Source organism: Cottoperca gobio, chromosome 13, assembly GCF_900634415.1.
Source record: "Cottoperca gobio chromosome 13, fCotGob3.1, whole genome shotgun sequence".
In the NCBI taxonomy this organism is placed as follows: Eukaryota; Metazoa; Chordata; class Actinopteri; order Perciformes; family Bovichtidae; genus Cottoperca; species Cottoperca gobio.
The window spans coordinates 5,681,772-5,706,022 of NC_041367.1; the positions used below are offsets into that span (position 1 = coordinate 5,681,772).

At 39.8% G+C, this 24,251-nt stretch overlaps 4 protein-coding genes across 6 annotated transcripts; all 4 read right to left on the reverse strand.

The window, feature by feature from the left end:
* Positions 1-1,312: 1,312 nt before the first annotated feature.
* hspa13 (heat shock protein 70 family, member 13) lies at positions 1,313-4,952 on the reverse strand. Its single transcript, XM_029445706.1, has 5 exons — positions 4,767-4,952; positions 4,310-4,650; positions 3,761-3,974; positions 3,435-3,602; positions 1,313-3,326 (listed from the first exon to the last, which is right to left on the reverse strand). Exons 1-5 carry the CDS (start codon positions 4,789-4,791, stop codon positions 2,746-2,748), a joined length of 1,329 nt encoding a protein of 442 aa, XP_029301566.1. The 5' UTR covers positions 4,792-4,952; the 3' UTR covers positions 1,313-2,745.
* Positions 4,953-5,416: 464 nt separating this feature from the next.
* samsn1a (SAM domain, SH3 domain and nuclear localisation signals 1a) lies at positions 5,417-12,017 on the reverse strand. 3 transcript variants are annotated; one of them, XM_029445711.1, is made up of 9 exons: positions 11,818-12,017; positions 10,073-10,153; positions 9,501-9,629; positions 8,873-8,990; positions 8,564-8,721; positions 8,212-8,424; positions 7,751-7,863; positions 7,268-7,299; positions 5,417-6,166 (listed from the first exon to the last, which is right to left on the reverse strand). In XM_029445711.1, exons 1-9 carry the CDS (start codon positions 11,872-11,874, stop codon positions 6,012-6,014), a joined length of 1,056 nt encoding a protein of 351 aa, XP_029301571.1. In that variant the 5' UTR covers positions 11,875-12,017; the 3' UTR covers positions 5,417-6,011. The 3 variants fall into 3 exon arrangements, with proteins under 3 accessions (XP_029301571.1, XP_029301570.1, XP_029301567.1); XM_029445710.1 differs by lacking the exon at positions 7,268-7,299 and having other exon boundaries at positions 5,419-6,166; positions 7,718-7,863; positions 11,818-11,874; XM_029445707.1 differs by lacking the exon at positions 7,268-7,299 and having other exon boundaries at positions 5,420-6,166; positions 7,718-7,863; positions 8,564-8,715; positions 11,818-12,005.
* A 1,703-nt stretch (positions 12,018-13,720) lies between these two features.
* LOC115017758 (uncharacterized) lies at positions 13,721-20,082 on the reverse strand. Its single transcript, XM_029446446.1, has 8 exons — positions 20,037-20,082; positions 18,537-18,717; positions 18,198-18,244; positions 17,434-17,474; positions 17,031-17,114; positions 16,560-16,647; positions 15,077-15,201; positions 13,721-14,166 (listed from the first exon to the last, which is right to left on the reverse strand). Exons 2-8 carry the CDS (start codon positions 18,693-18,695, stop codon positions 13,721-13,723), a joined length of 990 nt encoding a protein of 329 aa, XP_029302306.1. The 5' UTR covers positions 18,696-18,717; positions 20,037-20,082.
* Positions 20,083-23,080: 2,998 nt separating this feature from the next.
* On the reverse strand, positions 23,081-23,946 carry LOC115018095 (lymphocyte antigen 6D). Its single transcript, XM_029446909.1, has 3 exons — positions 23,860-23,946; positions 23,484-23,588; positions 23,081-23,332 (listed from the first exon to the last, which is right to left on the reverse strand). The coding sequence occupies exons 1-3, from the start codon at positions 23,906-23,908 to the stop codon at positions 23,247-23,249; spliced, it is 240 nt and encodes a 79-aa protein (XP_029302769.1). The 5' UTR covers positions 23,909-23,946; the 3' UTR covers positions 23,081-23,246.
* Between the last annotated feature and the right edge of the window lie 305 nt (positions 23,947-24,251).

Consider the following 24,251-nt stretch of genomic DNA (forward strand, 5'->3'; position numbering starts at 1 on the left):
CCTGCTTCTTTTTAAATATGTTTTTCCACATTCTTTATTTTAAGCTAATTTTCCAAAGCAGTTTGTTGTTTTTAACCACTGTACATGATGTTCTTCTCTTAGCAGATGAATTTCTTTTTAACAAGGCTTTTTAACGAGGCTTTATTGCAGCATGAGACTCGACGCTAGCAGCTCATTATGCTCTTGCCTTCTGTCAGCACTCCACAATAATAATACTAACATTAATATTTATATTTAAAGAGAAAAATAAAAAAACATGAACAAGCTGTTTACAGAAGTCCTGCCTTCTCCTCCAGGTGAAATATTCACAGGGTGTATGTAAGATAATTATTTTGATAGAGGTTGAATGCCCCCCTGCCCCACCTTTGACCAGTGCATGTAATGATCATATTGACTGATGTGTGTGTGTGTTTGTGTGAGCTGTGCTCCCAGTGCACCAGAAGAACTGGTGAAAAATGGTTTTGGGGGTGAAGATTTGTGTGGTCTTTAAATGGTTAATGTGAATGTGTTTGGACTTTTTTTTTTTTTTAAGATGTGAACGTTGTATTGTGTGTATTCTGGCTGGGTATATATTTTTTACCCTGTGTGCAGTGCTATGTTGTGTGTTGTTGTACATAAAAGGTGAATGTGTGTGTGTGTGTGTGTGTGTGTGTGTGAGAGATGCTCCAGCCAACCAAGCATTACATTTGAACAATGTGACAGTGATGAATAATAATTGAACAATGTGACGACGATGAACAAAAGCAATAGCCTGGTCATGATGGAAGTCACTTCCCTACACAGCCTCCGAATTTCAGTGTTGACAGACGGCATGCATCTAAATGTTGGTTGCTGGTGTAGACGGACTGCTGAAGTGGGTGCTAAATGTGAAAATTAAGCTCTAAGCTAATTGAAGGGACACTACAGGTATCACAACAGGCAGCACAGGCTCAAGAAACTGATTGCCTTTTCTTTATTTGGATATTACTGTGCCTCAGAAGTAAACATTAAAAAAATCTAATAAAAGGAGTTTTTTTTGTTGCGTTTTGTTTAATTGTTGTGATTTCTTTGCTCTAAGACAGAACACCATGCGGACAGCAGGAGCCTGGGACCAAACCTCTTATCCTACAATAAATGGACAACTTACTTATTAAAAAGTTTAGTAAGTAATAACGATTCATCCTTCTTGTCTTAGACGTTAAGTTTTAAATTAAAGGAAAAACAATCCTCAGGGTAAAGAATTGGTGAGCAGCTTTAGGCCCAACACCTGGAGGATCGTGATACAATGTGAGGAGTGTGAATAAGTGTGTTGCTCAGGAATAAAGGACTAAAGTAAAGTTGAGAAATTTAATTTTAATTGGCTGAAATTCAGCTCATAACGGGTTAAACTTCCTCGTCAACATGTAGACTGAGTAAAACAAGTCATATAAAAATAGATCCTTGTCTCATAACAATGTTTTTCTCCCGATTTTCAGTAAGGACCGATAGATGAGTTGTACAGTATCAAGGGCAAACAGGCATATCCTCATATGCTTCATCTTTAGTAAAGGCATCTCAGTTACAACATGAGAAATACAACATTTGAGAAGAGCTCAAATACATTGTTTTTTTAAGGAATGTAGGTAACTTGAGTTCTTAATTGAACAATTGTTATATTGGACCATCTAAACTTCAGAGTTATGTTTTCCAAAGGCAGAAATCATCTTCCATACTGGATATACAGGAACCAGCCTGCACTAAATTATTAAACAAATCGGAAATTTAAGGCGTCCCATCACCCACAAACCATGCAACAGTCCATCAAACATCCTGAATGTGAGAGTAACACATTTCTCAATTAAGCTAAGCTTGGGTCCTTCTGCAGGACTACCAGAGTCGACCTTCTAACCCTACAGCAGCAAAAGCAGGCCGATGAGCAGCATGCACAAATGTGCCGGTCACTGCCACTTAAATAAAGCACGCACTATTGCACAAAACAAGTGGAAGTCCACAAAGTGCAGCACTGAACATGACAGAGAGGTGGTGCTAATGATTTAACAGTACTGTGTTAACGTTAAGGCTTTCTCCAACATGCACCTTATCTGGAGACACCAGAACACCTCATTTACGGAGGTGAGAAGTTTGTGTTGCAATGCAGTAAATTAGTTTGAAATCAATTGTGCATAACTACACCTCTACACTGAGGTCTCCCTCAGGAAGCAAAACATTGCAGGAATCACTAGCTTACAGCGGTTCACCTCTACACTTCAATTCAAACAAAATAGCAGCTTTCTGAACACACGCTCACTGCGAGTCAAGCTTTGACACTAATGGGAATAAATAAATAGCTGAAGATGAACTGCTATGTCTGTAAGTCTTTTGAAATGTTGTTCCCTGAATTGAACACCAGTTTCTACCATGAATAAGCATCGTGGACCAGAAGATGCATGAGGCAAATCATTCACATTGTATCAGTATTACGGTTCGATCTATGCTGAAGCTTTGTGCACAACAAAGCAGCTGTCGCTTTAAAGACGGGACTGTTCACTTCTGCAGCTGTTATCTGTCGAAGAGGAATGTTATGTTTCAAAACATCACATATCTTTCTGCCACGCTGTCTTTTCACAAACGAGAAAGCATAAGATGAGTTGAAAAACCTGAGTATCTTGCATGTCTTCATTCAGGGGAAAGTGTTCAGCAGATTTTAAATTATGCACATAAGACAAGCATGAATTATGAAGTCTTTGAGGCATCTCTTTTATCTTAATAAATAACTTTGATGAACGATTAGCTGAAGTTCGTCTTGCGCAAGTGTCTGTTGGGGATTTCGATAGCGCTCACTTGTAAAGGCCAGGAGCCGCCCATGATGCCAGCCTGAATGGCCACACCTGTAACCACGGCCAGGTCAGGGTCTACTGATGTGTTGGGCTCCTTCCCAAAGAACTCGCTGATCAGCCTCCTGATCCGCGGTATCCTGGTGGACCCTCCGACCAGAACGATCTCGTCCACCTCCTCTTTCTCCAGGCGGCCCTCGGCTAACACCGTCTCAACGGGAGCCAGGATCTTCTGGAAAAGGTCCTTGTTGAGCTCCTCAAACAGCTCGCGCGTGATCACAGCCTGGAAGAGAACCGGAGCAGGAGCGGAGCCTTCAGGTGACGCCGAGCTGTCGTGGGTGTGAAGGTGCAGGGGCACCCTGATGGTGACGCTGCGTTGGAGCGTGAGGTTGATCTTGGCGGCTTCAACAGCTTGTCGGAGACGGTGGATGTCCTCTTTGAGAGTGGGTTGGACGCCAAACTCCTGCTGGGCTCGCTCTATGGTGTACTGGAGCAACCTCTGGCTAAAGTCTTGACCTCCCAGCTTGTTATTCCCTGCGGAGAAACACTCAAGATTAGACCACTGCTCCCTCCAGCAACAACACTTGATGATAAATTAAACCACCCCCCATCTCTCATCACTGAAGCAGCGAAACGCATTACCTGCCATGGCTCTGGTGAGGAACATGCCTCCCTGTTTGTTGAGCAGAGAAACATCCAGGGTTCCTCCCCCAAGGTCGACCACGAGAACATTGAACACATCCACCTTGTGCAGGCCGTAGGCCATGGCTGCAGCTGTGGGCTCATTTATCACACGCAGGATCTCCAGGCCTGCAAGATAAAGGAAAACATTAAATTATACAGATACATTACTAATGTGGTGCATGCTTGTGGTGGAAGAGAGACTGTAATATATAGATATTGTGTTATAAACTCGTGGTGCCTGAAGTGCAGCAACAATCAGCTTTAAAAATAATTAGAGGACTGACCAGCGAGGTTGGCGGCCCTGATAGTGTAGTTCCTCTGTCTCTCGTCAAACTCTGCGGGCACCGAAATGACAGCTCTCTGGATGGGAACGTCAAGCTGTCGCTCGGCCATCTTCTTCATCTTCAGCAGCAGCCTGGAGCTGATGAACTCTGGGCTTACAGTGAAGGTGTGGTTGGTGAAGATCAGAAATTCTGCACTTCCATTGTTGTTAGTCACCTGGAGGAGTCAAAAGAAACAATGTAAGTGAAGTTGGATTGATTACAAAACATTCAATTCAAGTCGAGCCAAATGTAGTTAATCAATCAGTCGATTGAGAGATTGATAATGAATTAATCATTTGTTCAACATTCTCTGGTTCCAGCTTATTAAATGTGAATATTTGTGAGGTTTTACAAGCCATCTGAAGAAAAACACCAACTCATGTGTAAACCAGTCTGCTGAAGTGACTCCAGGAAACACAAGTGATCTACAACACACACATCACTCATTCTGCAATAACATGCCAAGTAGTTCACAGTCATCTACTTTAAACCAACCCCATCATAGCCCACCTTAAACGGGTATCGAGCACTCTCCTGCTCCAGGACCTCCGGCTCAAATATCTTCCCGATGAACCTCTTGGCATCGTAGATGGTGTTTTGAGGGTTGATGTCGGCCAGGTCCACAGCTTCATGTCCAGCCAGCACCGCAGTGGTGGTGAATGAGACGGCGCTGGGGATGCTCTTCCTACCCTCTTCATCAGCTATCACCTCCACCTCCCCGCTGCCCGGATGGAAGACACCGACAGAGCAAAAGGTGGTGCCCAGATCCAGTCCAATTACTTTTGGTTTGGGAGGTGGCAAGTACTGCTGGCCAAGGTAGCCAGCCAGGAACAGGGCCAGGATCACCGAACCTGCAAGATGACAACATGAGTATTACAGCTGAGGTGGACCAACCAAGTTAGCTAGCTCATGTGTTAGCATCCAGTTACCGGTAACTACCTGAAATAATAACTGTCATTCAACTTACCAATCATAGAAATTTCTCCGGACATTGTAGCCCACTGTTGCGAAGTCGCCCACCGCTTAAAAATAACAAAATGTCAGTCAAATTGTTCAAATTGCTGGTAAATGATGACCGGCTTTGATAAGTCGATGATGCGAAATAGGAGTTTTCCAGACTACCAACGAAATACACGTCAACGTTACATGGTGCCTTGTGCATGCTGGGTAATGTAGTATAATGCATACACATTAAAGCCACGAATATAGCAGCCGATGTTACCATTACACTACATTTCCCATCAACGCTAGCGATATGCAACGTAACACGAACGTTTCCGTGTTCTCAGCCAACCAGGCAGAGCCAGTACAGTTGCGATTATTATATAATAATAATAATAATAATTATAATTAAAATAATAAAACTAATTAAAATTAAAAAATTAAAAGAAGATAACAATAAAGTTAATAAGTACATCAGCATAAACGTAGGACAAATTTAAATAAAGAAATATTCTAACAAACGTTTTTAATTATTAAATCAAAAATAACTTTTTTAATATATTTCTTTATTCATTTATTATATGTATTTCATGGCTGTTTAGGATTCAATCAGTCGTATATCAGGAACTGTACTGGTAGCTGAAATAAATAATTCAGAAAAGTCATATTTTATTTTATTTATTTTATTTTATTTACAAAAAAATGTGAAAACCGTTGAATGCTGACTTTCAAATGAATCCATACACGGGCTATCTCACACACACTCATTCATTCACACACGTTCAGAAAATACATGTTTTGTTGTGTACAGTGTACATCACAGGCAAGATTTGAATATGCTTTTTTCAAACCCAAAAACATTTTTAACTTCATTAATATGAAGAAAAAAAAAGATTACATGAGAAAGGTCAAAGTGATGCAGTAGTGATAAATAAAGGCTTTATATTGAAAACACATGATTTAAAATGCAATAAATACAAGTGACATTTAAAAAATTTGATGTCACTTTTTCTACAACACAAAAAGAAAAAACCTCCTAAAATGTACAACTTGGTTATTATCTTGATAAAGCGACAGATGGATATTCAGAATATTGGTTGTTTGTTCTTCCTATCACCCTTTTGAAAAGCTTCTACTTCAGCTTGTGGCCAGCTTGTTGTAATACGGGATATTAACATGACATCTTGAGATAATTGTTGAAACCATCAGTCTTAAGAAAATACCCAACACTAAATTCCAATTCTAAGTTTCCGTCTGACAAGTAATCCCATTAAGAGTCCACAGCGTTTTTGAGCTGCTCTGCGTCATCCTTGGTGTCTGAACATTCAGATGGAATAAAGCAGCCCGAGTCTCTGGGACAGTCGCTGTCTTCTTCCTGTTGTCTGTGGGAGGATCTCTGCTCCTCCACATCATTGACATCATCACCTGCGGCAGCAAACCAATGAAATGGAATTTAATCAAATGTCATAATATTACAAGTTTCTGTTTCCAACCACATAACAGAAGATTAAAATCTGCGCTTCATTCAGCAGAAATTAACCCGTATTTAAATGTGTAAGTGTCTGTTTGACATCCAAACGATTTATTTCTGTGATAGCACTGTACATTATGTTCTAGATTTAAGGTTGTTATTACGAAGAATGAATGTGAAACCAGAACGATGTATTGTTGGCTGCACCTAACCAAAGCTTAAGGCAGGTGGAGCGGTTGTCATCCTGCATTATCCACTCTCACATAGTAAAAATATATTTTTTAATATTTCTACTTCCCTGATGGAAGCTACTAATCCTCCTGTCGAGGTTGCCAAACCACTAACATAATGGAGTTCAGCTTGATTAAATTACTGTGAGTCAACCAGCTTGGCAGGGTCACGCTGCAGCTGCTGCCATCTGTTTAGTCACATTGTCAACCAGACAGAAAAAATTACAATGACCCTTAATTTGCCTCGACTACAACTGCACCTTAACATGAACAGATTAACATCACTAGGCGGTGGATGTTGTTACTTCTTTATACTAGAAAGTAGTTCTGTTATTTATTGACGATAATCAGCCTTCTGCTTCGAGACATCAGATTACGGGAACACCTTCTGTCCCTTTAAGCACTTTCTATATGAGTAACAGGAAATCACTGATAAGCCTCTCAGAGCACGCAGGATGTATTTCTCTTCTGTATGGCACCAATGCCTCCGCTTTTACATTAAAAAAACGTTTCATTCCCCGGCAGAAGAATAATTTCCAACCAAGTTGGAGATAAGAAACACTGACATTGTTCTATATTTAGGTTATACTTAGTTTTTACTACCTTTTTTTAGAAACAGGATGTTCACATTAATATATTAACCTTGGTGTCTCTTGCTGTTTGAAATTCACTAAAGCTTTTTACAAAATGACTTGTTAATGCACATTTCTGTTGTGTTAAATTACCGTGAGTGTTGTCTGCAACTTCGCAGATTGATCAATGAGCTTTGGTAGTGAGTGCAACAGCTCATGCTTTGTTGACGTAACGAGGTTCCTCTTTCTAAACGAGTCTTGCGACAATTTGATTGACTAGCGAGTCTTTGTTCAAAGGAAACTTTGGGTATGCTACTTTGGTTAGCGCTTTGATAATTCCAGCTTTGTCTATCTGTTGCTCAAAAGGTAGAATGGTCGTCCGTTAGATTTTTTATATGAACAAAAACATCCAGCTACTGGTTCAAATATCGTTAGCAACATGGCTACCGCTAGCAGCCTGGCTACTGTCCAAAGCTAAGAAACAACCGTAAGAATCCCAAAGAATTAAAAAGCCTGATCTCAGTGTAGGCAGGTACAACATTTTTATATCACTCTTCCTCTTCCTCTTCTTTGTCTCCTCCGTGAACGGGGCTCTTTTGCCACAAACCTGTACATGTACTTCATTATGATAAGTTAAAGCAAAAATGTTATCTATTGCCACTTTAACAATCTTGTGATAGTTACTGCTTGGTATGTTGCTAACCTGGGTAGCAGAATTCAGCAGCAGCGAGGAAGCTTGAGTCTGTGCTCGGGGTCGTTGACGTTCAGCTCTATCAGGTGTTTCTCCTGCAGGTGCAAGAGGTCCTCCACTGTCTGGTAGCCATTTAGCAACAAGGCAGAGGCGTACTCCTGCAACAACAGTAATGTCTTCATTAACATCAACCCACACAGTATGCTTGAGTGTAAAAAAAACTAATTTACACATTCACCTTTCCTCTCTTAAGTCTCTACACATCAAGTTTCAGATCATGCGTGGTACAACGTGTTTACAAAGTTATGAAACTGGTTTGAATTGCAGACCATTAAGGTATTTTATCTTTATACCTTTGAGGTTGAATTATGAAAGTATAGCAACATTTCATGTTCAGGATTTATTTACGATGTATTTCTTTAGGTGAACAAAGGATTTCCTACTCAGCAAGGAAGAGCAACTGTCTCAAGACCCTCTCACAAACAAGCGAGTGATCCTTTCCTCACCTCGAGATTCAGTCGCTCCAGTAACTCCAGCAATGTTTTAGGCCGAGGTCTTTTGCACAGCTTCTGCTGTCTGATCTTGGGAACTTCCTCTTCTTCTTCTTTGTCCACCAATACGTCTACGTAGATGAACTTGAAGTTGCCCACTTTGTTGTTCAGCATGCCTGTCCAGATGCCCATCGGAGGCTTGCTGATGATGTTGATGATGTCACCGTGCTAAGAAAAGATGATAATGAATGTAACGAATCAGGAAGATCACGTTTATCACTCTATCTGTTAAAATTATGATTTACATTGTTTATGATTTACACTGTGGCAGTACTACTTTTACTTCAGTAAAAATGTCGTCTCTTACCTTGAGTTTTAGGGAGTCTGTGTCATACGGGCTGGGAACGAAGTCTGTGTGGACACGAGCTCTGCCACAGAACTGTCCCTGATAGGATCCGTCTTCCTCCAGCCTCAGACTGTCTCTCTGACCAGAACAGTTGGACTCACTGGTCACACCACCTGCACCCACAAACACAATGCAACACAGTATGATTACACAGTTATGCTTGTCTAATAGTCTAATAGGACTGCTTCATTCATAGATACATGGATCAGCTGTGGAATTAGTTATATAACTCCACACATTCACGGTGGTGCAGTAAGTGCAGGTACTTACTGGAGATGCTCTGGCCACTGTAAAGACTCTCTAAGGAGTTGCTCGTCTTTGCAGAGTTGATCTCAGCTGGAGGGACACTCTCTGTCTCTGCCTCTGGGTCTTTGTCTGTGTCATCACCCTGCGAGGGAAAAAAAAAGATAGACCATTTTAATTAAGACATAGTCATAGAATACAGACCCTTAATTCATCATAAATTAAATGTACAAAAGTGTGCAAATTCCAGCTAACTGATGAAGTAAATAAGGAAAGCTTCAGGTAGCGCAACTCAAAAGTGTCATGTTATCTCTCATCAGTGTTACAGTAGAACACACGCCTGCAAGAGGACGTGTTTTGGTGTTGGTCAGAGCGAAGTTACCAACAACCGCGTCATATTTGAGGATGTGGGTTTAAAAGAGTTGACAGCGATAAGACTTGAGAAAAACACCATAGGTTTGCTGTAGCTGAGGTAGATTGTCTGGAGCTTTACTGGATATCAAGAGTGTCACTATTGTTTAACATTGTTTCTTACAAATTGTTGATTGATGCACATGGTGGAGGCTGAGTTAGTGTTGGTGTGTGTGTGTGTGTGTGTGTGTGTGTGTGTGTGTGTGTGTGTGTGTGTGTGTGTGCATATTCTGCAGTGACTCACTGTCTCCTCAGAAAATGACTTGGCGTGCTTTTTGCCCATTTTTCTGCGCATGGTCAGTGAAATTGCTTTCATCTTCTTCCCAAGTCCAGCTGATTTGTTTGGATCCAAAGTCTCACGTTCTTCTGGGATCTGTATAAAGAGAGTTGGTTTAGTACATAAACAGTAGTACTGTGATATTAAACAACTTAGCGCCTCATGTTTCTCACATTTACTACTTTTTTTGTCCAAACTGTTTCTACCCTACGAGGCTGAAGTTTGTCCTGCAGGTCAAGTGTTTGTGAGGGGGTGTGTGTGTGTGTGTTTGTGAGGGGTGTGTGTGTGTGTGTGTGTGTGTGTGTGTGTGTGTGTGTGTGTGTGTGTGTGTGAATGCAATGGTTGTAACTTCTGCTAATTTACACTTGTTAATACAAAACACCTCACAGCACCATGGCTGCACATATTTGAATATGTAAGCCTTACTTTACATGAAAGCTTGCTCTGTTATCGACAAAGAACTGCTATCATTCGTGCTACTATATGACATTTCTTTGCAGTTAAGTACATACAAGTTGAGTGAAAACAAATCTACAAACCACAGTTGTTCCATTGTCTTCTGGTTTGACTTGTGGAGAGGATTGTTTGAGAACATCAAATCTGCCGAAGCTGGTGGAGCGCTGTAGGGAGGATTACAAGATAGAAAAAGGATGTGATGGCAAGCATTACATAACATTGTGAGGTCTTGTCCCAGCTGTCTCAAGGCACAAACAACCTGTTGCATCTTCACTGACCAGACTGGATTGTCCTGATGAAATATGATTGTAGTTTTCCAAAGGTCTCAGTTGTCTACATCTACATTTTGTACCTTTTCTTAATCTTCTTAATTTTTTGCTCGTAAAAGCTAATGGAAGGCGCATCCAGTCTGAGTGTGTATATATATATACATTTATTTATTTATGTATACGTATTCATATATATATATACATTTATATATATATATATATATATATATATATATAATATATATATATATATATATATATATATAATGTGTGTATATATATATATATTATATCAGATAATATACAGTATATATATATACATTTATTTTATATATAAATAATGTGTATATATATAAATATATATATATATACAGTGTGTATATATATATATATATATATATATACAGTGTATATATATAGAATATATATATATATATATACATACACTGTATATATACAGTGTAGAATATATATAGATATATATATAGTATATATAATACAGTGATAAGATATAGATATAGATATATATAAAAGAGAATAGATATACAGGGTATATATACAGGATATATATATAGATATAGATAGATATATATAGACACACGAGAGACAGGGGAGAGAACAGGGGAGAGAAAGAGAGAGAGGGGAGAAGAGAGAAACAGGAGGAGAGAGAGAGAAAGAAAGGGGGGGAGAGAGAGAGAGGAGAGGACACAGGGAGGAGAGAGAGAGAAAGAAAGGAGAGAGAGAGAGAGAGAGAGATATATATAGTAATATATATACACTGTATATATATATAGTATATATATACACTGTATATATATATATAGTATATATATATATATATATACACTGTATATATATATATATATATATATATACGTAGGTGTATGCAGCAAATATTCAGTCTATTTTGAAAGTATTTCGAAATCAGTATTCAACTTGAGTAGATTAATACATAAATAAAACTGTTGTGTCCTCACGACATCGGCGACAGATACTCACAGTGCTTTACTCAGTTTTAGTGTTTTCCTTTTTTTCTTTTCAATTTTTCATAAAAATAAAAGTCACTATAATCTCTCCCGACTCCCCATCATCTCCAAAATGAATAAATGAGTAATCCCTGGAAATCCTGGTTAAATATGAGCTCCGTACTCCTGGACAACCCTCTGTGGATTCATTTAATGCACCGTCGTCTGACAGGTCAACACTTTGCTCCACAAAACAGTCGCACAATCAAAGGGATTCATTTTTAAAGCTATATTCTTCCCAATAATTTTAATTTTTGCAGTAGTTATCTACCATTGTTGTTTGTCTGTTTTACATTATGAAAATGTACATGGAAAACACCATTTTCTGTATATATTTGCACAAAAACATCACCTCACGTCCACTATGCTTTTAGTAATTGATCCGTATTGTACATCCTTTAAATAAAGCTTTTCAAATGTTTATTTAAATGAGTTTATTTAATTCAGCTACAACTTGCATAAATGTATCGGTGTCTCTTTCTTTCCACCAAGAACATTTGTATTCTATATATTTTGATTTTGATTTCCACCTACCTTCGGCTTGCTGCTCTTTGCCTTGTCTGACACATTGGAGTTCGCCCTTTGTAACATTTTCTTATTTTAAAGGTTAATGTCAAATCTCAGCCCTTTGGTCTTCTCTTGTCTTTACCCTCCTGTCCTGACAGTGAAGTGTTAACTAACACCGAGGCTGCCTGTGTGATGTGCTGGCTGGGCCACTTCCTTACAACACACAGGATGTGAGGCAATTGACACCGTGTCTCTTGTAGCAGTATTGCTTTGAAAGGGAAAAACACAAGTGCTTGAGTTTGCATTTTGTGGCCTGCTTGTCGAAAACATGAAGAGTTACTTCCAGGAACGGCTGTATTTAGGTTTTTTAATTGTTGTATTTAATTGAATTTAATGGGCTTGTTTCATATCTGCTACTTTGTTGCATCCCTGTGGTGCTCAGAGTTGGGCTGTAATGTCACCAAGTGTAGCTCATATAACAAATCAAGTCGTAATGTATCAGGGTTAGGGTGACGTTAGGAACAAACTTTACGATGAAGCTGTTTTTATTTAGTAATACAAAATTCCTCAAAAATTCCTTTAATAGCAACAGGACTCGGTTTGGTAAATGATGCTGAAGTAATTATTGTTACGCAGTCATTTCTTAATGTCGGGTGAATATTTTTGAGGAAGTTCTGATGTATGACAGAGCAACAGCTGAAAGCGATGATTTAAATGTGTTGAAACACTTTCCGGTAAGTCTTTGCTCTCAATAGGGACGTGAGTAGAGTTCATTGTATGTCCTGGCAACTAACATTTAAACAGGATGTATCTGCAGTAGAGTTTTGGTCGGTTTTAGATTAGTTTAAGGGTTTAAAATCACAAAATAACCACCTGTAACCTTCTTATGAAAACTCTCCACAGGATCTGACAGTCAGTCATTGCTCTGATGTTTCCATGTGAGGATTTGCCACTGTGTCTTTCAATTGATTTCAATTGTTCAATTGATGAGAAGAGAATTCGACAGACAAAACCATTGCCTAATCCCACTGCTTGCAATCAGTTGAAAAACTCCTGTCAATCCAGATTAAAGCTTCTAATCTATTACTTCAGAGCCTCTTGACTCCCTGGAGAGGCATTTGTTTAAATGTGAAGAGTTCAAAATAAGATATCTAACATTTAAAAAAAAGGCACCTATCTTTGTAAATATTGTAAAGCCCTGTTAGGGGGGGTCCTCTGAGATTTAGACATAATTATTAGTTTGGTTTGTTTCAAATACATTTCAAACAGAACTGGAGAAGAGGATATAATTGGGATTTTTTTTAAATACTTGTGGAATGTGTGAATTATAGTATAAATTGCAAAAGTAAGGCATGTATAGAAACATGTCATTGGTATACATAGTACAGCCAGAAGGTACATTTAAGGGAGAGAATGGACACAAAGAGAGTCTTAACCTCTTCTTAACCTCTTCTTCGGCTGCATGTCCAATGAAATTACATTTACTCCTAAGAACCACCGACACTATAGATCTATAGGCATCTTGTAATCTCTACAATGGATCATCCTTTTCATCTTCGACAATTTTCCACAAAGTCATGTTAAGCTTTAACTGATTTGTGAGGCACAAGGCACAAACTGCACATGCTCACTGGGTATCAGCAGAAGTCTCTGCTTTTGAGAGATGTCAAGTGCACGCAAAGGACGCTGACATTAAAGTCAATCTGCTCTGTCGTGTGGTATTATCGATGTGTGAGCCATTGAACGTGTTGTATTGAACAGCGACTGATGGAAAGAATCCCAATTGGAAAGTCTAAGGGCGGATTCACATCTGGTTCCTGAATCAAACTGATGCGAGGATGGGACATTGAGTAAATGTATCAAATTCAGTGGTGGCACATACGCTACTAGTTCACCAGTCACCAAAACAGGAGATGGAAATGTTGTTTTACTATGTTGAACTTACATTTGGTTCTGATAGGTCCACATCTGTCATAGATCGCGGTATGTTTGGGGAAATCGGGGGTTTACAGTCCTGTTTCACGCTGTCATCCTGGGCCGCTTCCTGCTGCTGTCTTTCTTCCCACTCCTTCACAGGGGATGAGGTGAAGTCATGGGAGTACATGCGATACTCTGTGAGCGGCCTGCGGCAGGTGTGCTGGATTGTCCCCCAGGCAGGACTGCTGTCACCTGGGTTGCTCCAGCGCTGGTGATGGGTATGGGTTGGTGTCGCTCCACCAGGGAGGGTGGCCATGTCTGCGCATCGGCCCGGGGTTGTGTTCTCCTGAGCAGGGAGGGTGGAGGACTTGCCTAGGTAGAGCCTCCGGTCTGACCTGTAGGGCACGTCCAGATAGTGGGGTCCCATGGGTGGGCTCATAGCACAAGGTGGGGAGTGCGCTGAGAAAAGAAAACATAAGTGAAATATGAGGGATGTTGATATTTCTACAGGAGTCAGACTGCGTCATGTCGAGGTGTTTCTGCAGCAACACGCTTCATTACAGCATTGCAGTAGGATTCAGAGTTCTGTATGTCTCCCCACTGCGTGTCGTAACACTACCACAAAACTGCTCTGAGGATTTATGCAGCAACGCAAAGAAATACTGCTTTAGTCTCTTTAAACTTTTGTCTCTTTTTATGTAATGCTGTATTAATAACAGTGGTGCAGAGACATTAAGGAGAAGCATGTGGTTCAGCAGAAGGACAAAATGATTTTGTGCTCTTTGTGTTCTTTGTGTATGTGTCCTCATACCTGCTCCACTTGGTTCTTAATTATATGTCATTGTTACCCATACCCAAGTTATAAAATATGTAAGTGGACGTATTCAATTGTTCCTACATGTATCATAACATTTACTTTACAACAGACCAATAGTAATGACAGTGGAAATGGCTTCGCTTCTGTGACACCACTTTACACGTCGACGCAGCGTCAGAAAGAGTATTAGGTAAAATGAAGATGGCCAAACAGACCAATTGTGTAATTTGCTTTTGTAACCCCTATGTGTAGTTTGAAGGGATGCGTGTTTGCTATAAAGCAACCCTGAGTACCTCTAGGCGCCACAGACACCTACACTGAAGATATTACAACACTCGAAAGCGGAAGCACAATTCAGAATTCATCAGAGCAGAAAAGTCATGAACTTGCAGCATGGGCCTATTCCGCTACTGTAAGCACGAGTCTAGTTTAGTCACAGCTTGGGCATTTAGCCAAACAGACACTAGAGAGAGAGGTTAGAAAGAACAGAGTAATCTAGGCAGTATGGAGAAAGTATTCTTTTCTCGTTGTGGTGGGAGAAAGATGTCTCACCTGCGGAGTTAGTGACTTTTCTTTGACCCCTCTTTCCCGCTCTTCCCACCTGCTTTCTTTCCAGTCTTTTGGTTCCTTTTGACAGCAGGTTTAGACTCTGTTGCCACACCATTGGTGTGGCTACTCTGGAAAGTACAACAGACACAGATTTAGTTTTTAAATCTGTAAAATGTGACATCTCTTCTGACTCCTCAGTTAAACATTTATGGACATAGCAAAAACACTTTAAGCTCCCCACTCTCATGTAGCCGTGCTAGTTGCAAGAGTGTGTCTGTCGGTGGGTCCAACACTTTGGTTCAGATTGAAATAAAATTGCAATCAAATTTTGTACATACATTCATAGTCCCCAGAGGATGAATCCTACTGACTTTGGTGAACCTCTGACTTTTCCTCTAGTTCCAGTAAGAGGTTGAGATTTCAGTTTTTTTGTAAAATATCTCAACAATTATTCGGTGGACTATTTGTGGCAGGGAATCTGGGACAGACATTCACATGGATCATTTGTCCAGTACTTTGGTTTATGACCAAATACCTGATAAACCTCCCATAAGTATCAGCTGTTGGATTTTAATGTTAATTAGCAAATGTTAGCATGCTCAACTAAGATGGTAAACATGGTAAACACTGAACCTGGTGAACATCTCAGCATTGTCATCAACAGCCTCACAGAGATGCTTTGCTGTAAATGTTTGGTTTTGATGTTTTTTTATACAATAGAAAGGGTAAAACACACACAACCTTCAACCCATTTGAAGGTCATGGTCCTTTTTAGCAGCACAACCACATTGTGAGGCGCTAAGAGCTGCTGCTGATCCACTACTGGCAAGCTCTGTTTTGTTTGCTTCTCACTATGATGGGCATTAGTCAGAATGGGCACTGGGTGACCTGGCATGAGGCCTCTAAACCCTCCTTACCCAAAACACACACACACACACACACACACACACAGTCCTCTTCTTTGTTTTCACATCTCTCTCTGGACCACAGGTCACAGGTCAGCGCCCTCTTTAGACCATCTGCACTGTATTAAAACCCAATCAGCATTTATGTTAAATGATTGTGGCAGCTTGAAACTAAGTTGACACAAAATGGCCGGATGTGTCATGTGACCTCAAGTCTGCACTTGCAAACGTGCTCACGTGCAACTGGTGCAGCAATAGGTTCATTTTACTGCTGCTCGGGTTGGAACAGATGGATGTTATGTTATGGATAATTGTATGTAATGCTGTATTATAACAGTGGTGCATGGTGCAGGAGGAGCATGTGGGTTAACAGAAGGGGAAAATAATCTCCTGCACTTTGTGGCCAGTCGTTCATACCTGCCGACCTATTAACTGCTTCACTTGGTTCTTAATTATATTTCTTTGTTACCCACACCCAAGCTATATAATACTTTCATTTAAATGTAACGTAACATTGCGTTAGTTTAGCACCAATACGTGAAGCTGGCCGAGAACACTGCAGTAAATCTTTTTGTTCTTACCTGGCTTGAATGTGGTTTCTCCTTTTTCTTTGTGCCAGAATGATGTGCTCCTTTCCCGTCTTTGGTTTCTGTTCTGTGTTTAGTCTTCCTCATGTCTAGAGGGGCACAACATATGACTACAGTATAGATCATCAGGGTAGTGAAACACTGGGAAACCAAAAGAAAAAGCACAGGACGCTGATGTATTCCGGTATTTCTCTACTGCTCAGGATTAAAGGAAATGTCAGGTAACTCTTATGAACATTGAAACAGGTTTAACTTGCTGTAATTATTCTTTCTTTTCATACCAGACAGTAAAATGTCCCTTCCAATAGAAGTGATGGGGGGACAAAATCCACAGTCGTTGTTTTGCGCAAACATTTATTAATTTCAGCTGGTTGGAAAACCCAGCACATGTCTTCAGACGTCATGCTGAGAGGCCAAATGAACGTTGGCATTTCGATGAGCTTAACCTATTTATTTCCTCTTTACCTTCATTGTGATTGTTGGCGATGTGGACTAAATCTTCTCGGCTCTTGGCGGGCTGCCAGACCGCAGTATTACAGCCGGGGTTATCTGCAGCGAAGGGAGACAAATCACAAAACATTGAGGATTTTAAATGAAAGGTCGGGGGGTGGCCACGGGGACACTGAAGGAAATTGTTTTTTCTAAGTCACACACAGGCGGTAGGTTATCTGAGATTTGAATCTAAATAAACAGTTTTGTCTTTGCAGCTTAAAAAAAAGAAAGAAAGGTAAATTATTTTACTGTAGTCTTCCTAGTTTATGATACAGGTTGTGTGTCTTGGCCTCTATGTTCAGTTACACTTACACACTAATATAAATAATGTAGGTTTTAAAATGAACAGAACACAAAGGAAACTGTTCGTACTCACCTAGTGTGTCATTATCTGATGCAGATTTGGATATATGTGTCCTGAAAGTAAAAATAACAAAGAAATATAATATTACGCAGTTGAATCTAATTAGTGTTTAAGCAGATGAGTTCTAGCTCTTTTAATCTGACAACAAACCACAAGCAAAAAAGACAACCATAGAGCACATACATTACATGACATAACAAAACTGGCAAAGCCTATAGGCTGAGAGACCACACTGTGCCGCGGGAGTAAAGGTGTTGACTGCGGACTCTAAATTGGTGGGCCTTGAATCCGCTTAGTCCAACTAGCTCAAAGCTATAATCTGCCTTCTGCTTTCACAACAGTCCGCAGGGCGCTGCTTCTCAAAGAACATTCACCACCGTTCAAATAAACAATAAATATAAAGCTTTTTTTTTTATTTGCGCCTCATGGGCTGTGAATCCCTCTTCTTAAATCTCAGCGTTGTATTGTCCAGACCAAATGAACTAAAGATAAGTACGAGGAGAGGAGCGCAGCTGAAGACCCCGTCTGTCCTGCTCCAGGAAGGATTTACAGTATTACTGTAACGTGAAAATAAACAGGGAGCCTTTCATGCCATATTATTATTCTATGGGAAAGGGAAGCCCTTTCGCTGGCAGATTTTCTCTGCAAACTGCAAAATCCAACAAAAGAAACAGGTTATACAGTAGGAGCCTGAATTCCTGGCAGTATTTAGCATTTAGTTTCGTTTTCTGTTCACAGCAATGTGTACCATTGTTAGCCTGTTTGTGTAAGCTCACCTTCTTTTCTTTTTATTAGAGTTGACGCCCTGCAAGTGAGGCATGTCCTGGAAAGAATAACAAAGCATTTCCAGTCAAATGTTACTTAGAAATATGTCAACATATTGGATTTGATACATGAATAATTCTTCAGTGACATTTAATTGACATGACACAAGCTTACATCAACAATTCTGAGTTGTCTGGCTTCAGCAGCAGCTGTAGCTTCATCATTTCATAATGAGCTTTGATTTATATACAATCTGGTGGGTGGGTGTGGGCTGAGAAGTGACCCCCAAACAATCTGGTGATGATTGTTAACACTGTTCACAATCTGTAAGACTTGCATGTCTCTCTCACCATAGAGATAGATTTCCCCGAGCCTTGCCACTTTGTGTTGTCCTCCAGCAAGGACCGCTGGGCTGCAGGAGCGGCTGCAGGAGCGGCTGCATGTGCGGCTGGAAGAACGGCTGGGGATGGGCGGAGGTGGACCATCATTGGAGCTCTGCACCGCCTCATACAGGCTGTCCATGGACCCCTCCTGATGTGAAGAAAGACAGACACACAGACAGAACCACAGCTGCTCAGTTGAACTGTTGGCAGCAGGCTTGATTCATGAATGGATTTCATCTGTCCTGATGGATTACATCTGATTAGTACTTTTGATGAAGCACATAGTGTGCACATATTGAGCAGGATTTATAGGTTACACACTTTATGTCAGTGGTTAGGACATGTAATGCCACTGCAAAGCAAACAGTTTAAAGTTTAAATGATTGTTTCCAAGAGCCTAAAACAGAGAAAATCCAAAGGGTTGTTCGAGACATCCCACATGATTCTACGTTTCATTGTAAACAGACATCACAATTAGAGCTATGAGGATTTGATATGACTGTAGGGATATGCTGCTAATGCTGCTTCAAAGCTCTTTTAAATTTGCTTGTCAACCAGGGATGTAGAGGAGGATTGAAATTTACTCAGCACAGATTTCAATGAGGATTAAAATTTGTGCGGCTTGTTTGGATTCCTTCTAGGAACGTATAACCAATTTCTTTCTTCATCCCTCTCGTCTTGTCTGTACGACGACATCTTATCTTATTACTGGGCAGACGGACACTTTCAGTGCCGACAAAGGAACGTGTTTTGGTTCGCAATCATCATAGGTTTATAGGATTAGCCTTTAAGGTTTGAACTCTCATAATGTGTCCATGTAGGTCTCATTGTCTTTATATTTTAACCAAATATAAAGAAACTAAATTATCCAATACACAGATATACTCACATAAAAGAAGTCATCATACACGTGAGGTGGAATAACAGCAACAGAGAGGACAATCAGTGCAATCACAGTTCAAGCCTACATTTACTGTAGCAAGACGTTAGTTTATAATAATCCTGATTATTATTTAGCATCGCCGACATCTGTACAAAGACAATAGTCTGTATACATGCTCTTGTGTCCACATGCAGTTTGACAGCTGCAGCAGAATCTGAGGGACCATATGTGTGAGTGGTGCATGTGCATATGCTGCCACCACACACTTGTCTTCACAATCAATACTTATTTCTTCGTTCTCTTCTAGCATCGTGAAGCGAATCAACGACTACACAAACTACGGCATTATTCTTGTCGTGTGGTACATGGATTGTAATTGTAATTAGCTTATTTAGAGGCTGAAACACTGTTATGACAACCGTGTACTCTTAATAGCTTACACAGAATGCCATTATTTACGGATTTGTATTGTATCTCTTGAGGCCAATGCTTGCATTTCTATCATATGGCTAAAGTTCTCTTTCCCTCAGCTACTCACACACAGCCTGTTAGGTAGACGCATAAATTAAAAGTGTGTCTCTTACCAGCGAAAAGCAGAAAAGGTTCATGTTGGCTGAGTGGTCTCCTGTGTTGGTGCGTCAGATGGAGTTGAAACAGTGAGCTGAGTGGCAGCCAGAGACTGAGAGACACAACAGCTCAGCGTGAGCCCAGCCTGGGTCGCCTGCTGTCTTCTCAGATTAATACCACAGTGAAATCCCTCCACTAATCCAATAGATGGACCACCATTACTCTACCAGCTAAAGCAGAACTCACTCTTGACAACATGCCCACTATTGGTGGAGCAACAGAGCGAGTCTTTGTTTTGAATCTTTTTTTATAGCTTTGTCCAGCAGCCATGCTCTTTTTTTATTTAACCTAAGCTCAGTAATGTACAAATACTCTATTACAATTAAAAGTCCTGCATTCAACATCGTATTGAAGTAACATTTCTGAAGTGTTATCATAAAAATGCATTAAAAGTAAAAATACTGCAAAAATAAATAAAATTCCTTGTGACTGATGAAAAGAAAATAGACAGAAAAAAATAACATTTATTTTTAACTGAGAGTCCGCACTGCTTTTACAAGCCCAAATAGTTGCGAACATATGTTTGAATGTTTACCTTCCACCACGATGTTTCGTATGCAGTCAAACCCCATTAGTGCAACTCTGATCAGTAACTGTCCACATCACCATCTTCATAATAACATATCAACTGTCAGGTATGCTAATTCTCACATACTCAGCAGCACAGCTCTTTCCTGTGTGGGCAGCAGATGAGTGTAGTATTTCCCTCATGCTCTAAATGTGGCTTTGTACATTCTTGGTTCTTTAGAAATCTCAATAATTCCTCTAAATGATGGAAAGTTACATTTTAGGTGGTGCAAAAATAATAGAAATGTTTTGCATGCAAGACAAGACATTTCGATAGTAGTCATTGGGTACAACGTACTGGCTGGATCATTTGGACAAATTGCACGTACAGTATGTGTGTGTTAATCGGTAACACATGAAGTGTAAAGGTTGTGATCTATTAATCCAACAATCGTCCACTTCTGATATCTGAGCCGCTCTAATGTAAAGACGGGACAGCCGGAGCGATTAACACTTGTGACCAATATTTTATTCACAGTATGATTTGCAAGAGGTGGAAGGATCTGAGACGATGTAAAGTATTTTGAATCCATGCAGTTCCTTCAGCTTAGTCAGTTTTTCGTATTAAAATTGAGTTTGAGATCTGGTGTGAATGCCTTTGTGTTATTTGAGCCACAGGAAACACATTTAAATGAAGCATGAGTCCTACGTGAAGGAGCTTTAATAATCATAGAACAATCATAGGCTTATAAATGAATCATCAAAGAGTCACTTTACTCAGCATTTAGATACTTCCCCTCTCGTCGATATTTAATTGTGCACTATTCTTATCTCCATGTCGAGCCATCAGGCTCTGAATGAAACAAGCTCCACGGTGTTTTGATTCTGGGCTTGAGTCCAGACTGCCGGGATGCTTGTTCTTTGAAAACAAGCAGCAGAGCAAGTGAATGCTGCCGTGCAAGATTCATATGCGGCCACAGGTGTCTGCGAAACCTTCGTAATGACTCATAAGTGAAAATCGTTAGTGTGTTTTTTTGTCCACATTAAAGTGAAACTGCCTGGCTCAGTGGTGAAAAGGGGATGATGAAACATCTGACATCCCTTCAGCATCAAGTCAAGTGGGGCCTTTACTAAAGTTATGTTTCCTTGTGGATAAAACTGCCGCAATTGAGTAAGTTTGCATGATTCTAGCCTCAAACTGAAAATGTCGAGGGAATAAAATATTGGATGGATAGTGTTGCCTGTGAAAAAATGCTGGAATTTTTTTTTAATGAAAATATCACATGGCTCAAGAGCAGCTGTATTGGATATATATGTTCAGTGTGTGTAACTAACTAACTGTCTTAATTATATCAATGTCTGTTTGGTTACCTGCCGACCTGTCTTTTTGTTTGTTTGTTTTGTTTATTGTCTTTTCTTTTCTTTATGGTGTTGGATACTCGAAAATTCAATACAACGTTATGTTATATATTTTTTTAAACATGCACTTCCCCTTATTAGCTAACATAAATGCTCTCAAAACTAGGTTAATGTGGGGCCTTCAGGATGATTGATCACATGATCTATTCTCTACCCCTTCGACTGTCTTGGGTTCACATAGATGGGCCTATGAGGAGTTGGCCTGACCGGTCCAAATGATAGTCTGTGTTTGGTTACGTTGGCATGTTGGCTAAGATAATTGGCTTGCTGCATTTTATTAACCAGTTTAATTTACCGCTTGATGAATAAAATGGCTAATAGGCAACTGACTGTTAGCCCAGTTTAAAGGTACACCGTGGTGCTTCTTATAAACACAAATGTTTACATTTAGCATTTATCAACAACATGCAACGTGTATAGCCTTCAGGCCTAATAAACATGTTGCTTGCATTTTCTAGATTTTTACATTTTAAAACCTGCATTTATTACATACATGTTTACAGCGGCAGTTTTTTTCTACGCTGCTTCCTGATGTGCAATTCTATGCACATTGTCGCCAACAGCTGTCAATCAGTGGCATAACATAATGACCCAAATGAAACCCACGAGGAAGTCAGCACATGAATGTTTTGGAACCCATGAGGGACTAACATGGACGTGTTGGCTGTGTACAATTGTGTCAGCCTTTTACATCTTCACAAAAGAGACTTTTTTCCTGTCTCACCTGTAACAAAAGACAGCTGAAAGAAAACGATAAGACCAATTCAAATATTTATAATTGTTCAATTAAATATTTTTAAACAGATGACTCACTTAAGTAAGTCCAACTTTACATGATGTGTGAATGTGTGTGTGTGTGTGTGTGTGTGTGTGTGTGTGTGTGTGTGTGTGTGTGTGTGTGTGTGCGTGTGTGTGTGTGCGTGCGTGTGTGTGTGTGTGTGTGTGGTTGCACTGTCTCTAGCACTCCTTAAAAAAAAAGAAGAAAAAAAAAAAGAATAATAATAACATGGCTGTGACTTCCAGTGTGTTGCGCAGTTTGAGTTTGGGCTGTGAGTTAATGAATGAGACACAATGATTCAATATTTGTAGAGTTTAATGAAAGTAAAAGCAAGACAGGATAGTCACATTACAATCCTATAAAGTTAAAAATCATCTTCGATCTGATTTAGATTTAAGTAATACATTTGTCTTATATATTCATTTCATTTTTCAGAAAGCGAAAGTCAGCGCTGAGGGATGACTCATGGGTCGCAGAGGTCTTCTTGGCAGCAATATGTGTTATCATCTTCGGCACAATAATCCTGACAAGTTCGAGAAAGTTCTCCACCTGTTGAAAGAATTTAATAAAAATACAATGACTGAACCATCCCTCTGTCATGGGAGAATGTAATGTAGTTTTTCTCAAAAACTTAAACACAGATATTAAAACATGGACATAAAAGAAATCTAAATGAATGCAGCAGAAAGATTTTAACTACCGTATTGCATGGTCATGCAGTACTGAGCTGTTGCCGGGCACTCTGTCTCCACCTTACAGTCCTCGTCATCTTCACCTACACAGGTGTAGCATCTGAGTGTGAGCACTGATGAGAAGAGAAAGGCCATCAGAATTGACTCAGGGTTTTCACTTGATACAATATTATGAAGTTATAAAGTTAGTAGGAATACTGCAAAACCTTTCTTCATCATTTGTATCTGCTCTCATTGAGGAAACAATGTCCGTCGACACTTAGGCATAATGCATCAGTGATCAAATCTAATGTTAGGATTCTTAAAAATGTACTTCTACTTGTTTTCACCTTTGCTTTAGTAAAAATAAAGCTAAAATATTGATATAAACCGAAGTTGGCTTACCCTGAGTGCAGCACAGCAGGAGCAGCAGCGTGAGAAGTTGAACCTTCATGTTGTCGGATGGTATGTAGACAAACCTCTTGCACCAGAGCTTTTATACTGGCAGGTCACATTCCAAACGACAATTGAGTCGTGCACTTCCTTGTGTATAATAGTCGAGTTAATGTACCTTCATTTCAACTCTATTGTCTCCAGTGAGATTATGAAACCAAAACAAACAGAGTTTAATAATGTTATTAATTAACAGGTTATTAATAATGCGGTTTGTAAAGTCTGAATTCTGAACAGGATTCTATAGATTAATTTTACATTGTATCAAATCATATTGGACCATGTTCAGCAAAATAGTCTGTATTTGTATACTTTGGCTCCACTGAACATTTGGTGTCACATTT